The sequence below is a fragment of the Ruditapes philippinarum genome, unplaced genomic scaffold (genome assembly GCF_026571515.1).
Source record: "Ruditapes philippinarum isolate M1 unplaced genomic scaffold, ASM2657151v2 ctg895_1_1_1_1, whole genome shotgun sequence".
NCBI lineage: Eukaryota > Metazoa > Mollusca > Bivalvia > Venerida > Veneridae > Ruditapes > Ruditapes philippinarum.
Window position 1 is genome coordinate 150775 of NW_026856197.1, and position 22894 is coordinate 173668.

The 22894-nt window shown below is 32.0% G+C and overlaps 1 protein-coding gene across 1 annotated transcript; it reads right to left on the reverse strand.

Moving 5' to 3' along the window:
* Positions 1-212: 212 nt before the first annotated feature.
* LOC132745751 (ferric-chelate reductase 1-like) lies at positions 213-21772 on the reverse strand. Its single transcript, XM_060734722.1, has 17 exons — positions 21586-21772; positions 20685-20830; positions 19500-19594; positions 17988-18144; positions 16029-16217; positions 15626-15733; positions 13153-13338; positions 12208-12303; positions 11659-11848; positions 11092-11205; positions 7360-7478; positions 6549-6635; positions 5756-5827; positions 4840-4939; positions 3686-3823; positions 2866-2936; positions 213-1590 (listed from the first exon to the last, which is right to left on the reverse strand). Exons 1-17 carry the CDS (start codon positions 21770-21772, stop codon positions 1486-1488), a joined length of 2160 nt encoding a protein of 719 aa, XP_060590705.1. The 3' UTR covers positions 213-1485.
* Positions 21773-22894: the final 1122 nt, after the last annotated feature.

Consider the following 22894-nt stretch of genomic DNA (forward strand, 5'->3'; position numbering starts at 1 on the left):
AATCAAAACAAAATACTGCATTTTCTGTATATATATAATAAGTAAGGTGATTGAGACCAAGGGACACAACAAATGTGAAATAAATAACAGAATTAAGCTACAGTAAAAAATTGGTACAAACATAACATAAAAGAGAAATTATCATATCTGATTACTGAAATACACATGTATGCTTCAAGTCCATATACATTTTTATAGTGTGACATTCTCTCTCTGAATAAAAGTGTTGTGGGTTTTTTTTTTCATTTTGATCCTTCATTTTATTTTGTCTTACACAAAACTTTATGTAGAATACAATCTTTAACAACAATACTGACAAAAATAGAAAGCTAGTAAATGCCAATTGCATGTATGTAGATTTAACAGCTAAATACCCTTTCATTTGAGTCAGAAAATAAATACTGTCCATAATGAATCAAACAAATACATTGTAACCAAAATTGTATCTCTAACCAAAATTATTACAGTAGTTGTTTTTGAAGTTCACCCTCTAGATGATGACAGTTAAAGCTACTTTGAATTCATCAGAGCACAGTTCAGCCACCACATATTTCCTGGCAGTTTACCAGTACCTGTACCTTCTTCACTTTCAGAAGGAACTGATTACTTCTGTACACGCTAGAGCAGAGGTACAGTGTAAATGACTGTAGAAAGGATTTCATGTTCAATAACAACAAAGAAAGGCCTGCATTGTCTGGTAATCGAACCCAGGTTGCCCAATTCACAATCCAAGGCTCTATTGAGCAAACCAGACAATGCTTCTAAAATCATTGCACAAATATATTGCTATTCAATAAACCTTTTTAAGTCACTGCAACACTATGAAAGGCACAAAATGCGACTTTAAGGATTATTGTGGAAGATGACAGGTGCCCCTTTTTATTGAAGAAGATGTTAGATGACTTTCCAATATTTATGTCACATGGTGTGATTTTAAGTCCACAGAGATGAGGGCAAGTTATTTCAAGTCAATGATCAAAAAACTCAACCTTACAAAGTTACATTCATATTATTGGATTTAAAAAAGTAAGAATTATCTTAAAATATTCCACATATAACCCTTTCAGCTCCATTTAAATTACTTATGATAAAAACCCTTCCTTTATTAACTGTGCTTCCAACGTGAATTAAGGTGCAAAGCACATAGTTACACTTTCAACTACAGCAACAATTTAAACTCAACATTTACATACCCTGAAAATTGGTAACTTGAAACACTAACCACTGTAATGAAATTCATGCCATAATTAACATCAATGATTGCAATCACAGAAAAAAATACTGTTCTATCTGTCATAGACATCTAAATATCGATGCAATACCATATCTATCATAAAATCATGTATGTTTATAAATACATTGTATATCCCTATTGTTGTTTTTTCCTTTTTTTGCCATACAACTAGAGAACTCATTCTTTCAAGACTTAAATAGCAAATAAAATATATCAAAGTCATGTAAATGCATATATATGACTATATAGGCCTAGAACTGATCTCCCATTCCTATTATAACACACACGCCTGCTGTCAAGCCAATTAGTGCCAGAGAATGTAATCCAAGAATGATAACTTTAAACTGGGGAACACTCTGAAAATAAAAATATAATTTGCAATAACAAACTCCTAGTGATAGCTCTTTGCAAAATCTAACATTGTTTATCTTGTTTCTGGCATATAATATAACACACAAAGACATACACTGGTATTTTATGCAATATAAACATTATGAGAGTAAATATTCATATCTTTAATTTGTTCTGAGACTACCATGACAACAGTATCTAACCTTGCAACAAGTGCAGACCAAAATCACCTTAAACATCTATGCCACCTGATTATGGTCTGCACTGTTCAGTCTCTTTATATTTCAAATTTTTCCCTAAAATGATGAATGGTTTAGTCCAGATTGAAGGATGGACAAAAAAATTTAAGATACTAAGCATGGTAGGGTAAGTATGCACAAGGCAAGACCAATAAATGACCTTAACTAACATTAATCTCACATTCTAAATCAAAATGCTGTCACAAAATTTACATATACAGACAACCCTGTGAACAAGGCCACCTAAGGGGATGTACCAAACAGGACCTTTATAGACAAGTGGTCTTTATTGTGGGGTTACTCTGTTCTATATAATCAATGAACTGTTGTTAAAATATACCTTATGGCTTAAGTTCATATTCAAAACATTGTCAAAGATCAACATAAATACCAAATTTTATAAAGTTAACTAAGTTTGTATAATAATTGAATTATGATATAATCAATCTTCTGATGTCAAGTGTTTTACTGTTATATTCAATTACCATGGCAACAATTTTTTTATCTAAAAGTAAGAGTTTAGACTAATGCTTTTTTGTAGAAAGAGGCCATACCCCTACCATGTTTACCATAATTCAAATATAATTTCATCCAATGACATCACTTGTTTTCCATTTAATATAACTTGTAATAATATATATAATATTTAATATAACATAATATCTCTTTATATAACACAATCATGTGTAAAATAATATTGTCAAAGATCTACAAAAGCATGTGTAAAATGTCAAAACAATGTTTTTCAATATTAATTTCAATGGGTAAAGTCAATTGATAAAAAAGTATCTCACATTTGTTGTCATAAAAGTCTATTCAACTTGTCCAAGAAAATGTTACAAAGTTTACAAGAGGCTCGCTTTATTAAAATTTCTTGCACTTAATAAAATTCTAAAATATATGGCAATACATGGCAAAGCTTACGTAAACGTCACATCAAAATATATGCACGGCCGTGCAATACCATTTTTACAGTGAAGCAAAATCGGCACGGGTATGTGATAAAAATAATTTTTAACCCAGTAAATGGTACTTTCCTACCTTGTATGAATCTTGCTGTTTCTCAGTTGCCCCACCAACTGGTTTCAGCTCATAAGATTGACCACTGTTTACTGAAGGATTAATTGTGAAAATAAATATTTATGTATCAATTCAGAGAACTCAGTATTCATATAAACATGTTGCGATATATTCTTCACATTTCTGACCTTACATAACTACTTACTTGAGATAAACCAAGCATATACATGTATGCTGCATTAAATCTACCAGTTAAAAAACAAAATTAAAATGCATCACAAAAAGGAACAGTTAAAGGGAAACTCAAGCAAATAAATGACAAAAATATTAAAATGATTTAATGTACTCAAATCACGATAAAATGACATTTTTAAAGTCCCAGCATGAATTTCTGCATGAATTCTATATATTTTGGGTTTGAAGTGTTAATATATCTAGATATATTGAAAGAAATTTAGACGCCAATAGAATCACCGAGTAGTTTTAAAACAGGCAATGTAACTTGAACAAACCATGGAAGTTACAATAACAGATATTTTGGATATTGTTTGATTGAAACAAGTCTAAGTCATTCATTTGACATATTCTTTAACATTTCCAGAGCTCTTTGTGACAACTATTGAGAAATCTTAATGCTCAATTTCATCTTAGGCAACAGATGTACTTACAAAAAAAGCCTCATTTTGCCAAGGGGTTAGGGGGATATTTATATCTACAGGCCGAAAAAAACAACCAATTTAACAGCATTTCCACCAATAATATGGACTGCCAATAATAATGAAAACCCTGCTGAAACAGGAAAGGTAAAATCCAGTGAAAAACCATGTATTATATCACATACCTTCTTCTTTTCTACAGTCATATATATAAGATATGATTTCAATAAGTGCACACCAGCCAACTGCGACCCAAAGTATTATCCGAACATAGTCCGGAACAAATGCTCCTGTTAGAATTGTCCCCGAGAAAATGTTAACAACTGAAAAAGAAAGAGAAAAATATGTGAAATCAAATAAAACATTTGTCCATTATTTCCCCATTGTCACTTAAAAGACCAAATTTTTTATGTCTTTCTCGTAAGAAATATACACATCGTATAATATATATAGATGTATGCAGTTTCCATTACTTTTCATACATCCAGCATAAAAAGAAAAAATGTTTTGATTTTATGAGTGTTCAGTAGAATAATGTATCTTCTTTTTCTTCTTACTAGAACTTTATAAACTATTGTATTAGAAAAAAACAAAAAAACATTTAGAATAAATGAAAAACATACTTTTTAAACATAAAAAAAATAATTTGGAAAGAAATTGTAAAGTTAACACTCTAATGATATATTTCTTTCTGATATGGTCTAAGTCATCATTTATGAGCATCTTCATCAAAAAATGTAATAGTACCACATATACTGGTCTCAAGTTTGAGACGAACATTTCCAGGTCTGAATTAGTCTGTTATATCATAATAAGTAACAACTAACATAATATTTCAACATAGTTTAACTGGCTATACATGTATAATAAAACAACGAAGCATCAAAATATAGTATTGTATTGAGTATTACGTATATACAGTTGACTCTCAGTAACTCAAATTTCAAGGGCTGTCGCCGACCATTGATCAGTCAGCTGTTTTTCAAACTTCGACTAAATGAAATGTAAATATGTTGGACTTTAATTGACGGGACCAAAAACTCCTTTTGACTAGTAAGTCAAAATTTGTTCTAATTGGAGTTAATTACAAAGAAAAAGAAGGAAATTTGACGGGACTTTAGAAATTCTTCGACTGACGCAGAATTTTTGAGCGATTTGAGTAAGGCGATTTTGATTTATCGAAAGTCAACTGTATGTCACGTAAAATGCTTTCCTAATATATATTTTCCCTTATATTACCCAGCTCTTGTTATTCTACAACTTATACTGATAATCAAGCTATGATATGATACTTATTTCAGAATATTTTACAAACATTATCAAGTAAAATTGCACTTACTTGAGCACACAGCAGCTCCAGTGCCGACCCCTTTGTGGAACACATTAAAAATAGGTCTTTTTGGTGTTCCTGGGTGTGGTCTAAACACTGCCATAATTGGCTGAAATGATTACCAGTAATACACATGTTTATTCAATTAAACTTTTTTTGTACTTGGTAATTGGAAAATAATATGACTTATTGCTTATTTGCAATTATGCCTCATTCATTTCAGCAGGGTTCCAATGGAAAAGAGTAGTCTGAGTTTACAAGTGTACTTCTTATAAGATATGTTTTTAAAGAAAGCGGTAAGCCAAGGATGGCAACAAATAAATCTGATTTTTTTCTCATATATGTACAGACATAAAAAACATCGCTACTGTTATATTTTAATAATTCAATACATATAAATCTTTAAAATAGATTTTTGTTGTCTTTGCAAAAATATTTAATGTAAAGTTAGGAACTGCATGGCTGAGTAGTTAACATGCTGGACATGTAATATAAGAATTGTTAGCAGCATAGGTTCAAATCACCATCAGGGGCAAGCTGTTGTTTCCTTGTGCAACAAAGCTTTACACGCGTATCTCAGAACTGGTTGGTTCAAAGGGCGGATTCAAGAGTGTGTCTATAAGCTTAAATCATACTTCACGACAAAATTAAAGTAATTTCTGTACAAACTAAAATTAGGAACTACATGATATACTTTGAGTTCACTTATTTTCGTGGGCATGAAATTTCGTGGCTTTTTCAAAAATGACATTTTGGTTGGTTCTTAAATTTGTGGATTGTCCATTCTTACGAGACAAAAAAAAGAAGAGTAAAATGCTATGTATAAATGTATTCATACAGCAGAAGATAGGATATTTTGGGATCTTTAATCAATGAATTGACTTATCCATGTATAATATATATACGTCCACGTCCATATACTTACATTGATGAGTGCCAGGCACATAACAACTATACCAATTATAGGATGAGACTTCTCAAAGCCTGTTCCCTCTATCTGTAATATACATGTACATCATTATTTCAGTATGAAAATCACAAAATTATATTTCCCTTTTATTTAATATTAATGGACTATTGATAAATCATTTAGGACTCTAAGACTTGATTTGGTTCATACTGTAAAGTGTATATATAATCAATTTGATGTTTTAACTCACACTGGGTAATATCCCTATACATACAAACATCTATGAATAAATTTATCCTTATGAATCAATGATTTTAAAGATAGATTTAAATAATAGAAAATCTATGAATACTTATATTTCATGATTAAAATTACTCTAATATTTTCTTTAAAGATCCTGTAACTGGTTTTTTATGGTTTACTATCATAATTATGATGCTCAAATGAAGATTTATCAATATTGTAAGTTCCAAAAAGCATTATTTCATGCAAATAACGGGAGGTAATTAGAAATTTATTTTCTTTAAAGTCTAAGCCAAATGTTTCAATAAGAACTGAATGCATATATTTTAATTATTACATTTAATGTGTTTAAACATTTGCAGTGCATATTTTACATATTCTTGGATGTTTAAAAATTGTTTTAGAAGAATGATTATAATCATATATAAAATTTCACTTTAGTGTGGTAACAACCTTAATTACAACATACAGGATCTTTTTTTAAGTCCTATTGATTGGGAAGAGTACTGAACTCCGGACATTTTTTAGAAGCACAATCTTAAAGGTAACATCTTAACTAACATACCTCTGCATAGCCTCCGACATGAACAAAAATTATAACAAAAGATGCTGCTGTCAGTAGAAATGCTGTCACCATACAAGACCTGTGTACCTGAATAATTAATATTTATCTTGATATTAAAATGATCTTTTTATGTATTCTCGCAATAAAAGGTGAACACAACTAGTTGTGGTAAAACATATTATCAGATCTTTACATTTTGTGAAATCTGAAACAAATCATGGTATGATAAATTAACTATTTTATTCAATCCTCAATATTTCTAGAACAACTTTTTGTTATGCTGGATTTAATCTGCATGGTCACAGTAAAGGTCATTTGGGGATTTCCAGCTTTACTGATGTTGGACAGCCTATGTGCTGGGTTACAACTACCAAATTTCCAAAAGCTAGCTAGATAGCTTCCTCACATAAAAGAATCCAAAGTTCCTGGCTGGAATTGAACACACAGTGAAGATGGATTAGTGATTTGAAATTGATGACAGTAACATCTAAGCTCATGATGCTATTCTGTTCAAGGTCCTAATTTTATCAATAATTCTTATCAGCTGGACCAAAAGTGATTTGCATTTGTCATAAGTATAAACAATAGTCATGCAACCCTGCACATCTGTGTAGTCTGACCATTATCTGTATGGTAGCATGCTTAATTTTTGTATTTTGATATTTAATTCCTTAAACTTTGAATGGTCTTTTCCAAATTCAAAGAAAGGCCCATCAATTACAGAAATCCGGCAGGTAAAGGGTTATTTTATATCCAAATGTTATTAAACTGCTTGCAATAAAACAACATATTAACAGAATTGTGTACTTACTATAAACCAGCGTTTCTGTCCGCACCATTCCATACCCTCGGGCCAGACTAATTTGTAAAATCTTGCCATAAATATTCCCATTACAGCAAAGAACATCCATGCCACTGTCATTAATATACCTTACAATAGAAGAATAATTCAAATTATTATTATTATTTTTTTTTTTTTTTGATTGTATAAGTGTTAAAACATTTTAACGTTCAATCTGTAGTTTTCCTTAACCCAAAAAAGCCTGTTTGCAACAACAGATTCTACCCACACCTGTGCTGTCTGATTATGGTCTGCACTCTTCCCTAATCAGTCATTACATGTTTTGAAATTTTCCCTAAAAAGCTAAATGGTTTTGTCCAGATTAAAAGATGGACAAGTCTACTTAAGATAAATAGTGTGGTAATGACAGGGTTGCAACTTCCTATCATTGCTTCATGCACAAATAAGGACTTATTAAGAACCAGAAGTCTTCTGTTAGACAGCTGAATTGTTCCTTCACAGAAAGCATGCCACTGAAAAGCCTCAAATGAGTTGTGCCATGACAAAAACCAATGTAATTGTTTTGACACCAGCATGGACCCAGACCAACCTGTGCATCCAGGCAGTCTGATCCGGATCCATTATTTTCACTATCATTTTCTCTAAGGCTCTACTTGTTTGTAAGACAAGAGCAATCAGTGATCACATGTGTCGCCTCATGATGGCCAATTTCATGTTGGGACAAATTTTGTGACAGACGGACAGACAGACGGACAGTGCACAACTAGACTTGGTACTGATCATTCCTGTAAAGTTTGGATAAAATTGCACCAGTAGTTTATAAGGAGAAGTCTGGCAACACACAGAAAAAAACACCTTTTTATCAAAGGGCCATAGTTCAACCAAAAATCATTCAACCGGAAAACCCGTGCAATATGGGCAAGGACTTGAGCTACAGATCAATCCTGTAAAGTTTCATTGAAATTGCATAAGTGGTATAAGAGAAGTAGTCCGGACAAACTTTAAAAATAAAAAAAATTAAAGGGCCATAACTCTGCAAAAAAATCATTGAACCAAAATAAGTTAATAATATGCACAACTAGACTTGGTACTGATCATTCCTGTAAAGTTTTGATGGAATTGCACCAGTAATTTCTTAGAAGTAGTCCAGACAAGATTCTGTGTAGCTGACAAAACACAAACAAAAACACTTTTTTATTCAAGGGCTATAACTCAGCCAAAAATCATTCAACCGGAAAACCCGTGCAATATGCGCAAGGACTTGAGCTACAGATCAATCCTGTAAAGTTTCATTGAAATTGCATTAGTGGTATAAGAGAAGTAGTCCGGACAAACTTTAAAATTAAAAATTATTAAAGGGCCATAACTCTGACAAAAATCATTGAACCGGAAAATGCTTACAATATGCACAACGAGACTTGGTACTGATCATTCCTGTAAAGTTTGGATGAAATTGCACCAGTAGTTTATGAGGAGTAGTCCGGACAAGTTTTGTGACGGACGGACGGACAGACAGACGGACGACGGAGAAGTGATCCCTATATGTCGCCACTACTCCGTAGAGGCTACACAAAAACAGCACAGATCCAAATCAGACTGCCTGGATGCACAGGCTTGTCTTGATCCATGCTGGTAGCAAAACCATTACACTAGTTTCGTCATGGTGTGGCTCAAATATTGTTTTGCATAATTTAAAGCAGACAATAGCAAAATGGAGCACAATTTAAAAACAAGAGGGCCATGATGGCCCTGAGGTCGCTCACCTGTATATAGGCCCCCCCAACCCCCAACGTTGCAGAGCCGATTTAACCCAAGGGCTTTTATTTGCACAAACTTGGTAGACACCCATAAGAAGATGTTTCATGCTAAACATCTAAGCTCTTGCTCATTGGGCTTTTTTAAAAAGAGAATTTTTTTAAAGTTTTTACTATACACATATAGTTAAAAACAATGACACCCCTGGGGCCGGGCCAGTTTTGACCCCGGGGCTTTTATTTGAACAAACTTTGTAGACACTAACTAGAAGATGTTTCATGCTTAATATCTAAACTCTAGCTATTTGGGTTTTTTCAAAGAAGATTTAAAGTTTTTGCTATACACATATAAGGAAAATCAATGACACCCGGGGCGGTGCCAATTTTGACCCCAGGGCTTTTATTTGAACAAACTTGGTAGACACCTATTAGAACATGTTTGATGCTAAATATCTTAGCCATAGCTCTTTGAGTTCTTTAAAAGAAGATTTTTTTAAGTTTTTACTATATGCATATAGGGAAAATCAATGACCCCCCGGGGCGGGGCCAATTTTGACCCCAGGGCTTTTATTTGAACAAACTTGGTAGACACTTATTAGAACATGTTTCATGCTAAATATCTTAGCTCTAACTCTTTTGGTTCTTTAAAAGAAGATTTTTTAAGTTTTTACTATATGCATATAGGGAAAATCAATGACCCCCTGGGGCGGGGCCAATTTTGACCCCAGGGCTTTTATTTGAACAAACTTGGTAGACACCTATTAGAACATGTTTGATGCTAAATATCTTAGCCATAGCTTTTGAGTTCTTTAAAAGAAGATTTTTTTAAGTTTTTACTATATGCATATAGGGAAAATCAATGACCCCCCGGGGCGGGGCCAATTTTGACCCCAGGGCTTTTATTTGAACAAACTTGGTAGACACTTATTAGAACATGTTTCATGCTAAATATCTTAGCTCTAACTCTTTTGGTTCTTTAAAAGAAGATTTTTTAAGTTTTTACTATATGCATATAGGGAAAATCAATGACCCCCTGGGGCGGGGCCAATTTTGACCCCAGGGCTTTTATTTGAACAAACTTGGTAGACACCTATTAGAAACATGTTTGATGCTAAATATCTTAGCCATAGCTCTTTGAGTTCTTTAAAAGAAGATTTTTTAAGTTTTTACTATATGCATATAGGGAAAATCAATGACCCCCTGGGGCGGGGCCAATTTTGACCCCAGGGCTTTTATTTGAACAAACTTGGTAGACACCCATTAGAACATGTTTCATGCTAAATATCTTAGCTCTAGCTCTTTGGGTTCTTTAAAAGAAGATTTTTTAAGTTTTTACTATATGTATATAGGGAAAATCAATGACCCCCTGGGGCGGGGCCAATTTTGACCCCAGGGCTTTTATTTGAACAAACTTGGTAGACACTCACTAAAAAATGTTTCATGCCAAATATCTAAGCTCTAGCTCTTATGGTTTTTTAAAAGAAGATATTTAAAGTTTTTTCTTTCGGTTGCCATGGCAACCAGAGTTCTGCATGGAATTAAATTCTTTGAACAATTTTTAAAGGTGACCACCAAAGGAACATTCCTGTGAAGTTTGGATGAAATTGGCTTAATGGTTTATGAGGAGATGTCATTTAAAGTAAAAGTTTACGAACGGACGGACGCCGGACGGACGCCGGACGAAAAGCGATCACAAAAGCTCACCCTGTCACTTTGTGACAGGTGAGCTAAAAAAAACTGACATCAATGTCCTCATGATAAAAGCATTGAGCTGGCATTTAAAGAATAAATTAAATAAATATAAGAAGTTATAACATCATAATTTACAACTTCGGGAAATACGAGCATCTAATCAAAGCCATAGAAGATAAACATGCATGCTTTTAGCAGGTCTGTAAACTGCACTGGAAAATAAAAGATAGTTTAGTAGCAGGTTAATCTATATTTTAAACAAATATAGGATAAGGGTCAACCAATCATGTCATACCATGTAGTTTTATCATTGATCTATCTACAGTTGTAGCGCTGATGTCCATGAAACTCTGAAAGTCAGCTTTCTGTGTTGATATTGTTGGTGTCTTTGCATGCTTGCCAATAAAACCTGAAAAATATCATATCTAAAATGAAAACCAAGAAAAGTTGTAGGCAATAATGTGACACCTGTTATTAAAGTTATACATCTTAAAAACAATATTATATTTTCAGTCTGTGTATCTATTTTTAAAATGATAAATATATATAGGGAAGAATTAATTAAAAATTCCATAACTATATATAAGAGGTGTAAACTCTACACAATAAAAGACAGATAAATTAAACCCTTTAAATTCAGCCCCTAGTACTGAAATATATTTTGCATTTGTCAGCCATGTTTTTTTGTTTTGTTTTTTTTACAACAAAAGAGTAGGGGGCTTGTCAAGCTTACAGTTCCGTGGCATTTAGTAGAGAAGATTTTATGACCAAACTGTCCTCTCAGAGCAATACCGTAACAAGAAGTTTGAAATCTAAAGGAGCTGCCACCACAAGAGAATTTAAAACTGTAAAATAAACTAACCTCCACTTGCTTTACCATAAGCATAAAACAACGTCCAGTCTTTGTTCATATCAAAGTATGTGCCTGACGAGGCAGTTGCTCGTTTCTTTCGTCCTGCTGCAGCTGATGTCCATGATTTTTTGCGTGAAAATGTACACGACAGAATTCCATCTCCATAGGCAGCTGATATAGAACTTAGACCAAACTTGTCCTGTAATATTATATAAAATAATCTGTCTTTTACAACAACTGGGGATATATTGCAACATAGTTAAAGCTCTTGGACTTACGTCTATTGCATGGAACTCTCTGATTCTAAAAACTGTTTGTTCACAGATATACATGTATAATATACCCAATAAAATATTATAAATTAGTAATTTTTCTGGTTTTGTAAAAGATTTATATATACAATGTATAATAATGGAACTTTATCAAATGAAAGAAAACTAGAAATGTCTCATAAGGACAAAGGCGCCCATAAGGAAAGTCAGACAGACAAATTGGCAATCCTATGATCAAATAAACAATTTTGTGGAATAAAAAAAAGAAAATAATGTAGCGTTATACCTGATCGAGTCTTTTATTAGACCTGCCATCATTGTAGGATACAGATACAGTTGTTGTATCTTCACTGTGAATACACTCAAACACACTGTCATCTCCCTGTAAACATCAGTAACAAACAAAAATATAACTATATCTAACTCTAGTATGCTGGCAGTGAATTTACCCACGATACCAGTGCAAACAAAGACAATCTGTCATCTGATCATAGTGTGCATTGTTCACTATCAAGTAAGTAAATAATTTTCAATTTACCATAAAATTATGAATGGTTATATCAAGAATGAAAGATAGGCAAGTCAATTTACGACATACAATGTTAGTGAATATTTTTACATTTGCAATTGTCCAAAAACGGACTTTTTGCGTGAGGAAATATTTGCAAAGGTGGGATTCCCAGATCTCCAGTAATATTGGCATGCTTGTGACAATAGATTTGATTTGTCGGTTGTGTGGGAAATTATATAAATTATGCAAAATGATGTATCCATGAAATAGGATGGTTTATTACAATGTATAATGATACATTTTTGCAATGTACTGCTTATAAATTTGAACTGTCTAATGTTTAGTTAAGGGATTTTATGTTGAATTGCTAAACCTGAGAACTGAAGACTTCACAGAAAGCTCTTCACCACTGATAAAGACCTATTATATAATTCCTACAACATTGAGCAAAAAGAAGAAAATTAGTTGAACAAAATAGCACACTGTAATTGCCTTTACTATCATTCCTGTGAGGAAACAGCCAAATGCTAGATAAATATTAATCTTTTACAGCACATGCTAATGATTACAAGCTCTGGTGGGTTACTTGGTAAAACCACCAAAATTTCACAAACTGGCTGGTAAGAATTCATTATCCCTGATAAGATTACAATGTAAAATGTACATCATAAATATATATAAGTTACATAACCATAGGACAAAATACAATCAAATGTCTACCATTTTGTTATCACTTGATAATCCAATAGCACAGTAGACACTGTTCCCGCCAAGTTTACAGGTCAAGGTCAAATCTATATTGTCTCCATTTTCCTTCCAGGTCAATAAAAACCCACATGATCCATCGTTCTTACAATCATGGTAACATCCAACACTTTCCCCACATTTACTGTCCTTCTTTATCACCTATAAATAGATTTTATAAATCTTCAAAGTTCAAACATGTCATTTTCTAAACATAGAAAGTAAAAAAAAAATCATTCTGAACAGTCTTCTTCTAAACATGTAATTTTCTTATTTTTTTATAATATGAAAGTAGGTAAAACTTATGTAACTGGGAAGTAAGATAAATTGAATATGGCAAAAACTTTAAATTATTTGACCATGCACTTTCTAAAAATTATGCTTTTTAAACCTTTCTGAACTTAATTTATATAAATGGTGACTTTTCAAATTAGGTAACTCTGGCAGAATATTAAAGAAAGCCATTTATAATACTGAGGATACGTTTGGTGATTTTAACATTTTGAACCTTTGGAAAAGGTTCATACATAAGATGATTAATATATTTTAGAAAATCAAATATGTATATTACTGATCAAAATGTATGAACATACTTTTACATATTGTGACATTCATAATTATATGAGCCGGAAATTTTACATAGAAAAATCACACAAAAAATTGACACACCATAGCCAGGACTCGAATCACTGGTCTCTGGATTGCCGGTCCAGTATAAATATATAAGGTCAATTAGCAAAAAAAGGGAACAGACGCTCTGGTGAATTGGTTAACATACTGGACCGGCAATCCAGAACCTTTGGGTTTTAAGCCCCCAGTTTCGGGCGGGGAAAGGGTTTAATTTTCTTTTTTCCCACCCGTGGCACTGATATCTGGTGTTGTTCTTGTCTTCATCAACTTTAAGGAAGTTAATCTTTGTTTCTGACACCTTTGGATATTCTGTGTGCTTCATTAAAATCCCTGAAAATGCCACAATAATAGATCAATGTGAACAGTCTCTATGTGAATCTAATTTATATATAATTTCATCATACATTTGAATTCAAAAGCAAACAAGATTGCCATGTTTCACAAAAATTTCCCACATGAGCAAATGAACAATACAATAGAAGTGTCTGTGAAAAGAATTTTATTTTTCATATTTTTTTCATATATTTCTTCATACAGAAAGGCCCACAGGATTTTATGTGTGAAGTATTATCAAAATCCACTCTTTAAGTACAATATTGTCTTTATTTTTGGCACTTACACTATTCAGCAGGCCAGAATAATGTTTATTATTATTTTTACTATTATAACAAATACTAAAGACTTTAATTAACCCTGAATATACACTGCTTAATTCTTAAATGACTTGTCCATCTTTTAATCTGAATAACTTAATTCATCAGTATAATGGAAAATTTCACAGTATTTCTTGACTGAACAGCAAGCAGTGCAGACTAAAATTAGGGGTATCACAGACAGACAAAATCTAACCATTTAAATGGCGACATAACAACCATGTTAAACACTCAACCGACTGTACGAATAAAATCCAGAGATTTTCTCACTATGTACTAACAATTATTTTAGAACTTATCGCCACCCTGTCCATCAGACTAGAAACATGAAACTTGTTTTATACAGCACAATATAACAATCCTTTCTGTCAAGTTTCATCAAAATCAGCTCAATCAATGATTACAAAACAAATGTTGTTTTTTTTATTATTATTTTCACTTTCGTCAGCTCTAGTGGACACTTTATTCAGCACATGAAAATCATTTCAAAATCAGTAAATGTCTTTAAATAACAAAAACGTTTAAAAAAAAAATTCCCGACATAAACCGGACAGCGAAACCAAAACGTTTTCAAAAAAGGGCTCACCAGCATTTTTTCCCCAAACGCAAATTGTTACAAATATTTTGGGTTTATTTAAATGAAATACCATAATTTATGACAATTTTACCAGTCAATTTGGCAAAATAATTTTTTTAATAAAAATTTTTTTCATCAGTATTGGGGGGACACCCCCAAAACCCCTTTTCATAACAGGTTTTTTGGTTTTAAAAAATTTTCATGAAAAATAACAGATGAATGTATCCATTACCAAAAAAGGGGGAAAAAGATTTATAAAAAAAATTTTTTTTTAACAATTATATTTTTTTTTTTTTAATAACCAATCAAACGTCATTATATAAAAAGCCAGCTGACATATTAATTATTTTTATATGCACTTTTTTGTTACTTTTTTCATTATAATATGATTTTATATGAAAAATCAATTTGCTCTTTATTAAACCAATTTTTTTTTTTTTTAAAAAGAATTTTTTCTTTTACATTTGGTTTAAATCCAAAAAAATGTTTATGGGGTATATACTGCCAAAATTTTAAAAATGATTTAAAAATTTTTTTTAAAACAAACAAAATAGTACAAAAAAAAGGGGTAAAAAAAGGGAAAAAATACAGAATCAAGGCGTTGATTTGATTTATATGTGTCACTTTTGATGTTGTATGACACCTGGACATTAGGCTGACCATTCAAGGATACACATTCAATAACACTGTCATCACCCTGAAATAAATATCCAGTAACTAAAACATATCACCTTCTTTCAAGTATTAAAACAGTAACAGTATCTTTATGTTTAACATTTGGTTCCCAACACAGAAACAGTACCCTAATGAAAGAACTGCAGGAGCCTTACGGTTAAAGAGTTTGCCTGTATATTTGTCACCAAATAATATGAGAACATAATCATGCACTTTGTATTCGTGATTTTCATAAGATGTAGACAAATATTGTGCAAATTACAGACAGGATCATTCCCTTTTGAAGGATAAAATTAATTATCTATTTCTGTACAAACCATTATAGGATCTTTGGAAAACCCAATAGCAATCCAATAATTATTTTCCGTGGTTCTTTTCTGAAGGGTGAACTCAACATCTTCTGTTCCTGATTCTTTCCATGATACAAGATAATCACAATTTGTTGAGCACTCGGAGGGAGCAGGAAAACAGCTTTTTGTTTTACCACATTCTGGGTCCCGGCTTATCTATAATGTTAGAAAACAAAGAAAACTTTACAGTTCATTTTACAAGTAAGATCTAATGATATTCAAATATTTTTCTTATGTTTTAAAGCAGGCATCTGTGGCTGCCTGGTTAAGGTTGCTGACTTAAACAATTTGCCCTTGACTGCTTTTGGTTTGAATCCTGACAGGAACTTTGGATAATTTCATGTGAGGAAGCTATCCAGCTAGCTAAGGGAATGTTGAGGCTTCTACTCTAGTGCCTAATTGTGCATGAAATAATGCATTGAATGGAATCTGTGGTCTTCCTCCACCAGTGAAGCTGGAAAGTTGCCATATGATCTTTACTGTGTTAGTGCAACTTTAAACACTATAAAAGACACTAAAACATAGCAAAACTCCATAAAAACTAATATAAACTAGAACTATCACTAAATGTGAATAATACCCCCGCAAGACTGCTACGGAAATGAGGAAGTTACTAGTCACAGGATACCTTGCAAAAGAATTGAAATATTATATTCAATGTGCTTGACCATTGTATGAAATTATATTGAATTCCAACCATTAGTCTTCAAGTTCTGGTCCGGACAAAAGAAAGCAATGGAAAAGTAACAAAGGGCAATTACTCTGTAATTACTTTAGAAAGAGTTATGCTTCTTGTGCACTGCACTTCCCTTTATTGTGCTTGACCATTGTATGAAGTTGTTTTGGATTCCCACCAGTAGATTTTTAAGTTATGCTCAATACAAGGAAAAGTAACAAAGGGCAATAACTCTGTAATTAGTCAAGATTGAGTATGGTTCTTGTGCACTGCACTTCCTCTCTATGTGCTTGACCATTGTATGAAGTTGTATTGAATTCCAACCATTAGTCTTCAAGTTCTGCTCCGGACAAGGAAAATGCAACAGACGGCTGGACCGACCGACCAACCGACCACCGAGTGACTCCTATATACCCCCCCCCCAACCCTCGTTTCGGTGGTATAATAACATGAACATATGATTACAAAGATTAAAGGACAGTTAACAGGTCCTGTACACATGTACACTGCCATATTACCTGTATACAGTCTCAATAACAAATTTATATTACTTCACAATTGTTTTATGGCATTAGAATATTAATCTAATTCATCAACTTTTATGCTGCAGTGTTTATTGATGACATATATACATCATGATTATCCAATGAAAATCCATGTTACAAAATGAGAAGTATTATAGAGTAGGTATGATACTATGACATTACTGTATCCTACAATTCTCATAATTCAATTAAATAATCTATATAATAATAAGATGTCTTAAAATATAAATTCTAACATGACCCGCATTTTTCCCTATTGAATATAGAAGAACCAAAAGTGTGTGTTATAATGCAATAAAACCACTTTTGCCATTCTATATTTGGACATGTGACGTAATCATTATACATGTGACAATTAACCACTAAAAATGTGATGCGCTGAAAATAAGTACAGAAACAAATCAGGCTCAATTTAGCTTAATAGGTATGGCAACATTAATTTTTTTGATGTTGTGTTTAAGAATCGAAATAATATATCCAAATCATTAAAATTGAAAACAATATTTTAACTGTGAATACAATAAATCTATGTCAAAACGAAAGGTCTCCCTTTATCAGCAAAAAAAACCGCGAAAAAAGAAACATCATTACATGTACAACAAAATGGTTAAAATTAGATTCACTAAATTTAGATCACTGCCAAAATCACAAAATTTGCCCTATGCAAAAATACCCTGATATACTGTATACTGTATTAAAGTTTACCATTGACGAGGGTGATTGTGACGATGTTTGAGATGGCTGTGTTGTAGGCACAGTTTGAGCACCAGTAGAGGTCTGTGTAGGTTGTTCTGATGTGTATCTTAATGTCTCCGACAAACCTTTTACCCAATATACTGCAGCTGTTTCAACAACTGTAAAGCTGGAAAATAACACTTTCACACATTGTTTTGTCGTAATAATGCAGTAATGGATTAAATTCCTGATAAAATTTATTATATAATAGAATTTAACCTGTTACTGCAACACGGTTATTTAACAAACAACAGAGACAGAAAACAATAGAATATTTTTTCAGACTTTTAGCAGCTCTTTTGAAAAAAAAAACAGGTAAAGTTACAAATCTTTGTACATGTAGTTTCTAAATTATACAACTTGATCATTTGTTTATAGTAACAGAATTTATTTGAGTTAGATTGTGTAGGATGATATAAGCTTATAGACACACATTCAAATCAGTTCCTGGAACCAACCAGTACTGAGCAATGAGTGTAAATTTTCTTGCTCATGGAAACAACTTTCTCCTGACAGGATTTGAACCCATGGGGCTAGCAATCATAAGATTACTAGTGAGAGTGTTAACCACGCAGCCATGCTGCCGCTGAACATGATCATTGTATACCTCAATATTTTGAAAGAATTACCTCCATAATAAATGTTATAATTATTTGTTTCTGAAACTTCAATCATTTATCTTTATATTTAAAACAACTTTATCTCTTATCCTGTAGGATTAGCAACTGAATCTACCCAAGCAACCAGTGCTGACCAATATCAGTCGGCACAATTTGAGCCACCTGATTGTGGTCTGTACTTTTCGCTATTCAACCAGTACATATTTTAAAAGTTTCCCTAAAAAAGATGAATGGTTTTGTCCAGATTGAATGATGGGCAAGTCCATTTAACATCCTTTGCGACTAGATGGGTAAAAGTTAAAGAAACTTTACAGTGAAATCATATATTTACTCAAGGCCATAATTTCATGAAATTTTCCATATTTAAAATATTTGCTCATTTCTACTTTCAGGTCTTTTTAACTGATATGATACTTTGACACTTGGTGAATATCAAAAAAATCTTCTTAAGAAAAAGTTAAATTCAAGAAATAAGCAAAATTTAATACCTTGCGAAATTATCAAACAGATATTACACAATATATGCACAGCATAAAGCATAAAAAAGGAATGCTTACATATCATATCATATGACCTCACATATGACATCAATAAACGAAAGGACGTCTGGAAAATTATTTCTACGCTCAATGTAGTTTAGCATAAGAATATCAATTCTGTTTTTATTTTTTTTTTTGTTAGCATGTTAGAATAGAAATAGATATAAATTTTTCTTGCACTATAGTATGATAATGCATGATTAGTCCAATCCGCCTTCATGATTATATTCCTACTCGTTTGAACTTCAGCTATGCATTATTTTACCAACAATGCACACAAAATTTATATCAATCTCCTAAATATTACACTCATTTATACTTACACAAACACAATGTTTCCAACGTTTGATGAAGGTGCTTTCCATGTGAAAGTAATTGATGTTTTGTCCGAATTATTAGATTGTGACAATGCTACATTCTACAAATAAAACAAGAATTGTCAAGAACTGCGTGCTGGACTTCTCTTGATGCTGGCCAGTTAACATGGCCGATTCATGTGCATTTTAAATTCACAAAGGGGTATAATTCAGTAAATAACATAGCTATCCTTTAATTCCTCAAGTTCAAAATACAGGGGTAATTATTAATTTGTTCTGTACTTTTTCTATTGAGATAAATGATAAGCCTATAACACTGACAAAACAAAGAACATCACATGCGTTGTTACCCTTGTCTGTTAAGGGGAATGGCTATCATAATAAATTTTTATATCAATATTCAAGTTAATGTGAGACATGACTCCTAAAACTTTACTTTCAGGATAATGCCCCTAGTCTTGCAACTGTGCATTGTCATAACTGTGCAATGTCAATTTTATCAAGTTTGTATTCCAAGTTTCATGTTGATATCTTTAAAATCATTCAATTTAATAAGCAATTTTGACAAAAATTCTATGTTTAAAAGGGACATAATTGCAACATTTAGCTTTCAGAATAATGTTCTACAAGTCTGCACCTTGTCATGATAAGCAAATACACCAAGTTTAATGTTCATACCCTTTCCCAGTTTTAAAATGATTCTGCTTAATAGGCAATGTTACACAAATATTCTTAAGATAAAAACGGACATAACAGCAAAAAATATAGCTTTCTGAATAATGCCCCTTGTCTTACAAATTGTCATGATAAGTGAGTATACTAAGTTTGATGTTGATAACTTTTCCCAGTTTCAAAATCATTCTACTTAATACGCAATTTAGACAAATATTCTAAAGTTAGCTTTCAGAATAATGCCCCTTGTCTTACAAATTATCATGATAAGTGAGTATATCAAGTTTCCAGTTGATACCTTTTAAAATGTTTGAATAATAGGCTATGATAATGTTTTTGCACAACAATGACAATGACAATGATGTCGCAGCAATCATATTACCTCAACTTTTTAACAGACAAGCTAATAAAATTGATTAAATTCAATTCAATTCAATATATTTAGATTAAATACCACTACATGTTTCTTGAATGACTTGTATAACATTAATTTATATGATCAGAAGAAGATAAACTTACCTTGTTAGCTCTTTCATTGGAGCAAGGGTTTCGGGTAATGTCAGGAAAGGACTGTAGTGAGCCAAAAGTTGTGTAATTATCAGCACTGGGTCGAGGCTCAATCAAGAATCCTCGAAATTTTCGGTTCCCTTTTCCTTTTAATGTTACTAAAAATAAAGACCTATCTAAATTAAAACTTATACAGTATATATATGTTTATAATACTGCACGTTGGTAAAGTCGATTTTCATTGGATAATCGTGACGTTTATATAGTTTTATATACACAGCTGCTGTGGATTTATATAGAAATCTCGCTTTATTTCTCTAAAAATGATGCTTGCTGTATTATAAATTCATTATAAATATTTCTGACAGGTTATATGGCCGTGTATAAACGGTTATTTGCAATATAACCCTCCTCTAGCGGCTCCGGTTATATTTACAATCAACCATTTATATAGGGCCATATTACCTGTCAAAAATCTTTATAACTAATAATATATATGTAGTACTATAAAAAACTATTACTATGAGGAAAAGTGGAATAAAAAACAATTATTAGCCTCAAAAACTAATGATCCCATCGATCTATGACCATTTGGCTAATCAAAATAGATATTACTTTTTCAATCAACCTGACTAAAAACACATTATTAGTCATGTGGTGGTCATTGCCCTAACTGAAATATATTGGTGTTTGACTAAGTGAGACAGGACGTCCCAGTATTCCCTATCAGTTCACTACCAAATTTCCAGCTTTACTTGTGGCAGAACACCTCAGGTGCCCTTCCCTGCATTATTTAAGGCACAAACGGGAATCCAGGTACTAACACTGATATTTCGTAAGCTAGTTAGATAGCTTCCTGGAAAAAATATTTAACAAAAAGGATGACATTGTATTAAATAACATATTAATATACCTTGTATAAGTTCATTGTCTGTATAGGTAAGTTTATCTGGTGAAAATGTGATCTCATACGGAGGTGCAGTTGACTGTTGAGCAACACCATGTTCTGGTATCATATTGTCACAGCGTTCTGGTGGTGGACCTGTTGGATAACCCAACACAATGCTGGGTACCAGAACTAGTGCCGTAAGAAAATACATCTTCTACAAACTGCAATTTAACATGGAATAAAATGCATAATTTACATATATCTGACACATAATTTACATATATATATTAATTCATATATATTTACTTATTCTAGTCACAAAGGCCAATTATTCAAGTTTTCAATTACTAAAGGCTATGCCTTCATTTTAGAAATGTTTCAATTCATGCGTTTATCAACATGAATAGATCCTTTTTTTTACATGTTATAATTTATTACATTTGTTATCGTCACTAAATTTACATGTTTAAATCTGTATCAACATTTATGAAGTTAAAATCTTACATGTTTAAATCTATGCCTTCATTTACAATATTCAAATTGACTTACATGTAAAATTTATACTTATTCATTCATTCATTCATTTACATGTTTAAGTTCATTCCTTTACTTACATGCCAAATTTATACAATGTACATATCCATTCATTTACATGTTTAAATTGGAGTGAGCATCATCACTATCATATTTATATCATGATATGATTCACATTATACATGTAAATTCCTCTGTTGAGTTGTTGTTGGCAATTATCAAAGACATGCTTACCGTATGTAGTTACATGTTTATATATAATATCTGGTAGAAAATGTAGTATTAGTTGTCATGTGAACCTTACCTTTATTAACAATAGAATGAAATTAGTAAATTCTAAAAAAATATTTATTTTGACATCTGGATCATGCTATTAATTGAAAGAATCTATGAAATAATAACATAGTAACTATACCTGTAAAGAAACATTAAATTCAAGCCTCTCATAAGACAACTTGTTAATTCAGCACAATTAATGGTATCACTTGAAAAGTTTGTATGTCACCTACCTGTTAAAAGAAACAAAGAGTAATGGGATAGCAAAAATGTTAAAAGAAACTGGTGGATATCTTAGTAACTATGCATTTATATGTCAAACAAAACTGTCATTAACAGATCTTAGCATAATAAAAGGTGAATAAAGTTGATTTAATGATACTAAGTATAATATGAATAATGTTAATGACAATTCAACCTATTTTCTGTTTAAAGAAGTGTTTTGGTTTGTATATTAAAGAAGTGTTTCGAGTGTGTGTAGAATAAAAGCCCTCCTGGTCAAAAGCTCTCCGTCCAAAAATGA

Excerpts from the sequence above, each read along its gene's own strand:
- LOC132745751 (XM_060734722.1), bottom strand. The coding sequence starts at position 21,772 with ATGTATTTTCTTACGGCACTAGTTCTGGTACCCAGCATTGTGTTGGGT. Across the intron at positions 7,479-11,091 it reads ATCAATGATAAAACTACATG|GTATATTAATGACAGTGGCA; the intron begins GTATGACATGAT and ends TTCTATTGTAAG. Across the intron at positions 4,940-5,755 it reads TGTGCCTGGCACTCATCAAT|CCAATTATGGCAGTGTTTAG; the intron begins GTAAGTATATGG and ends TAATCATTTCAG.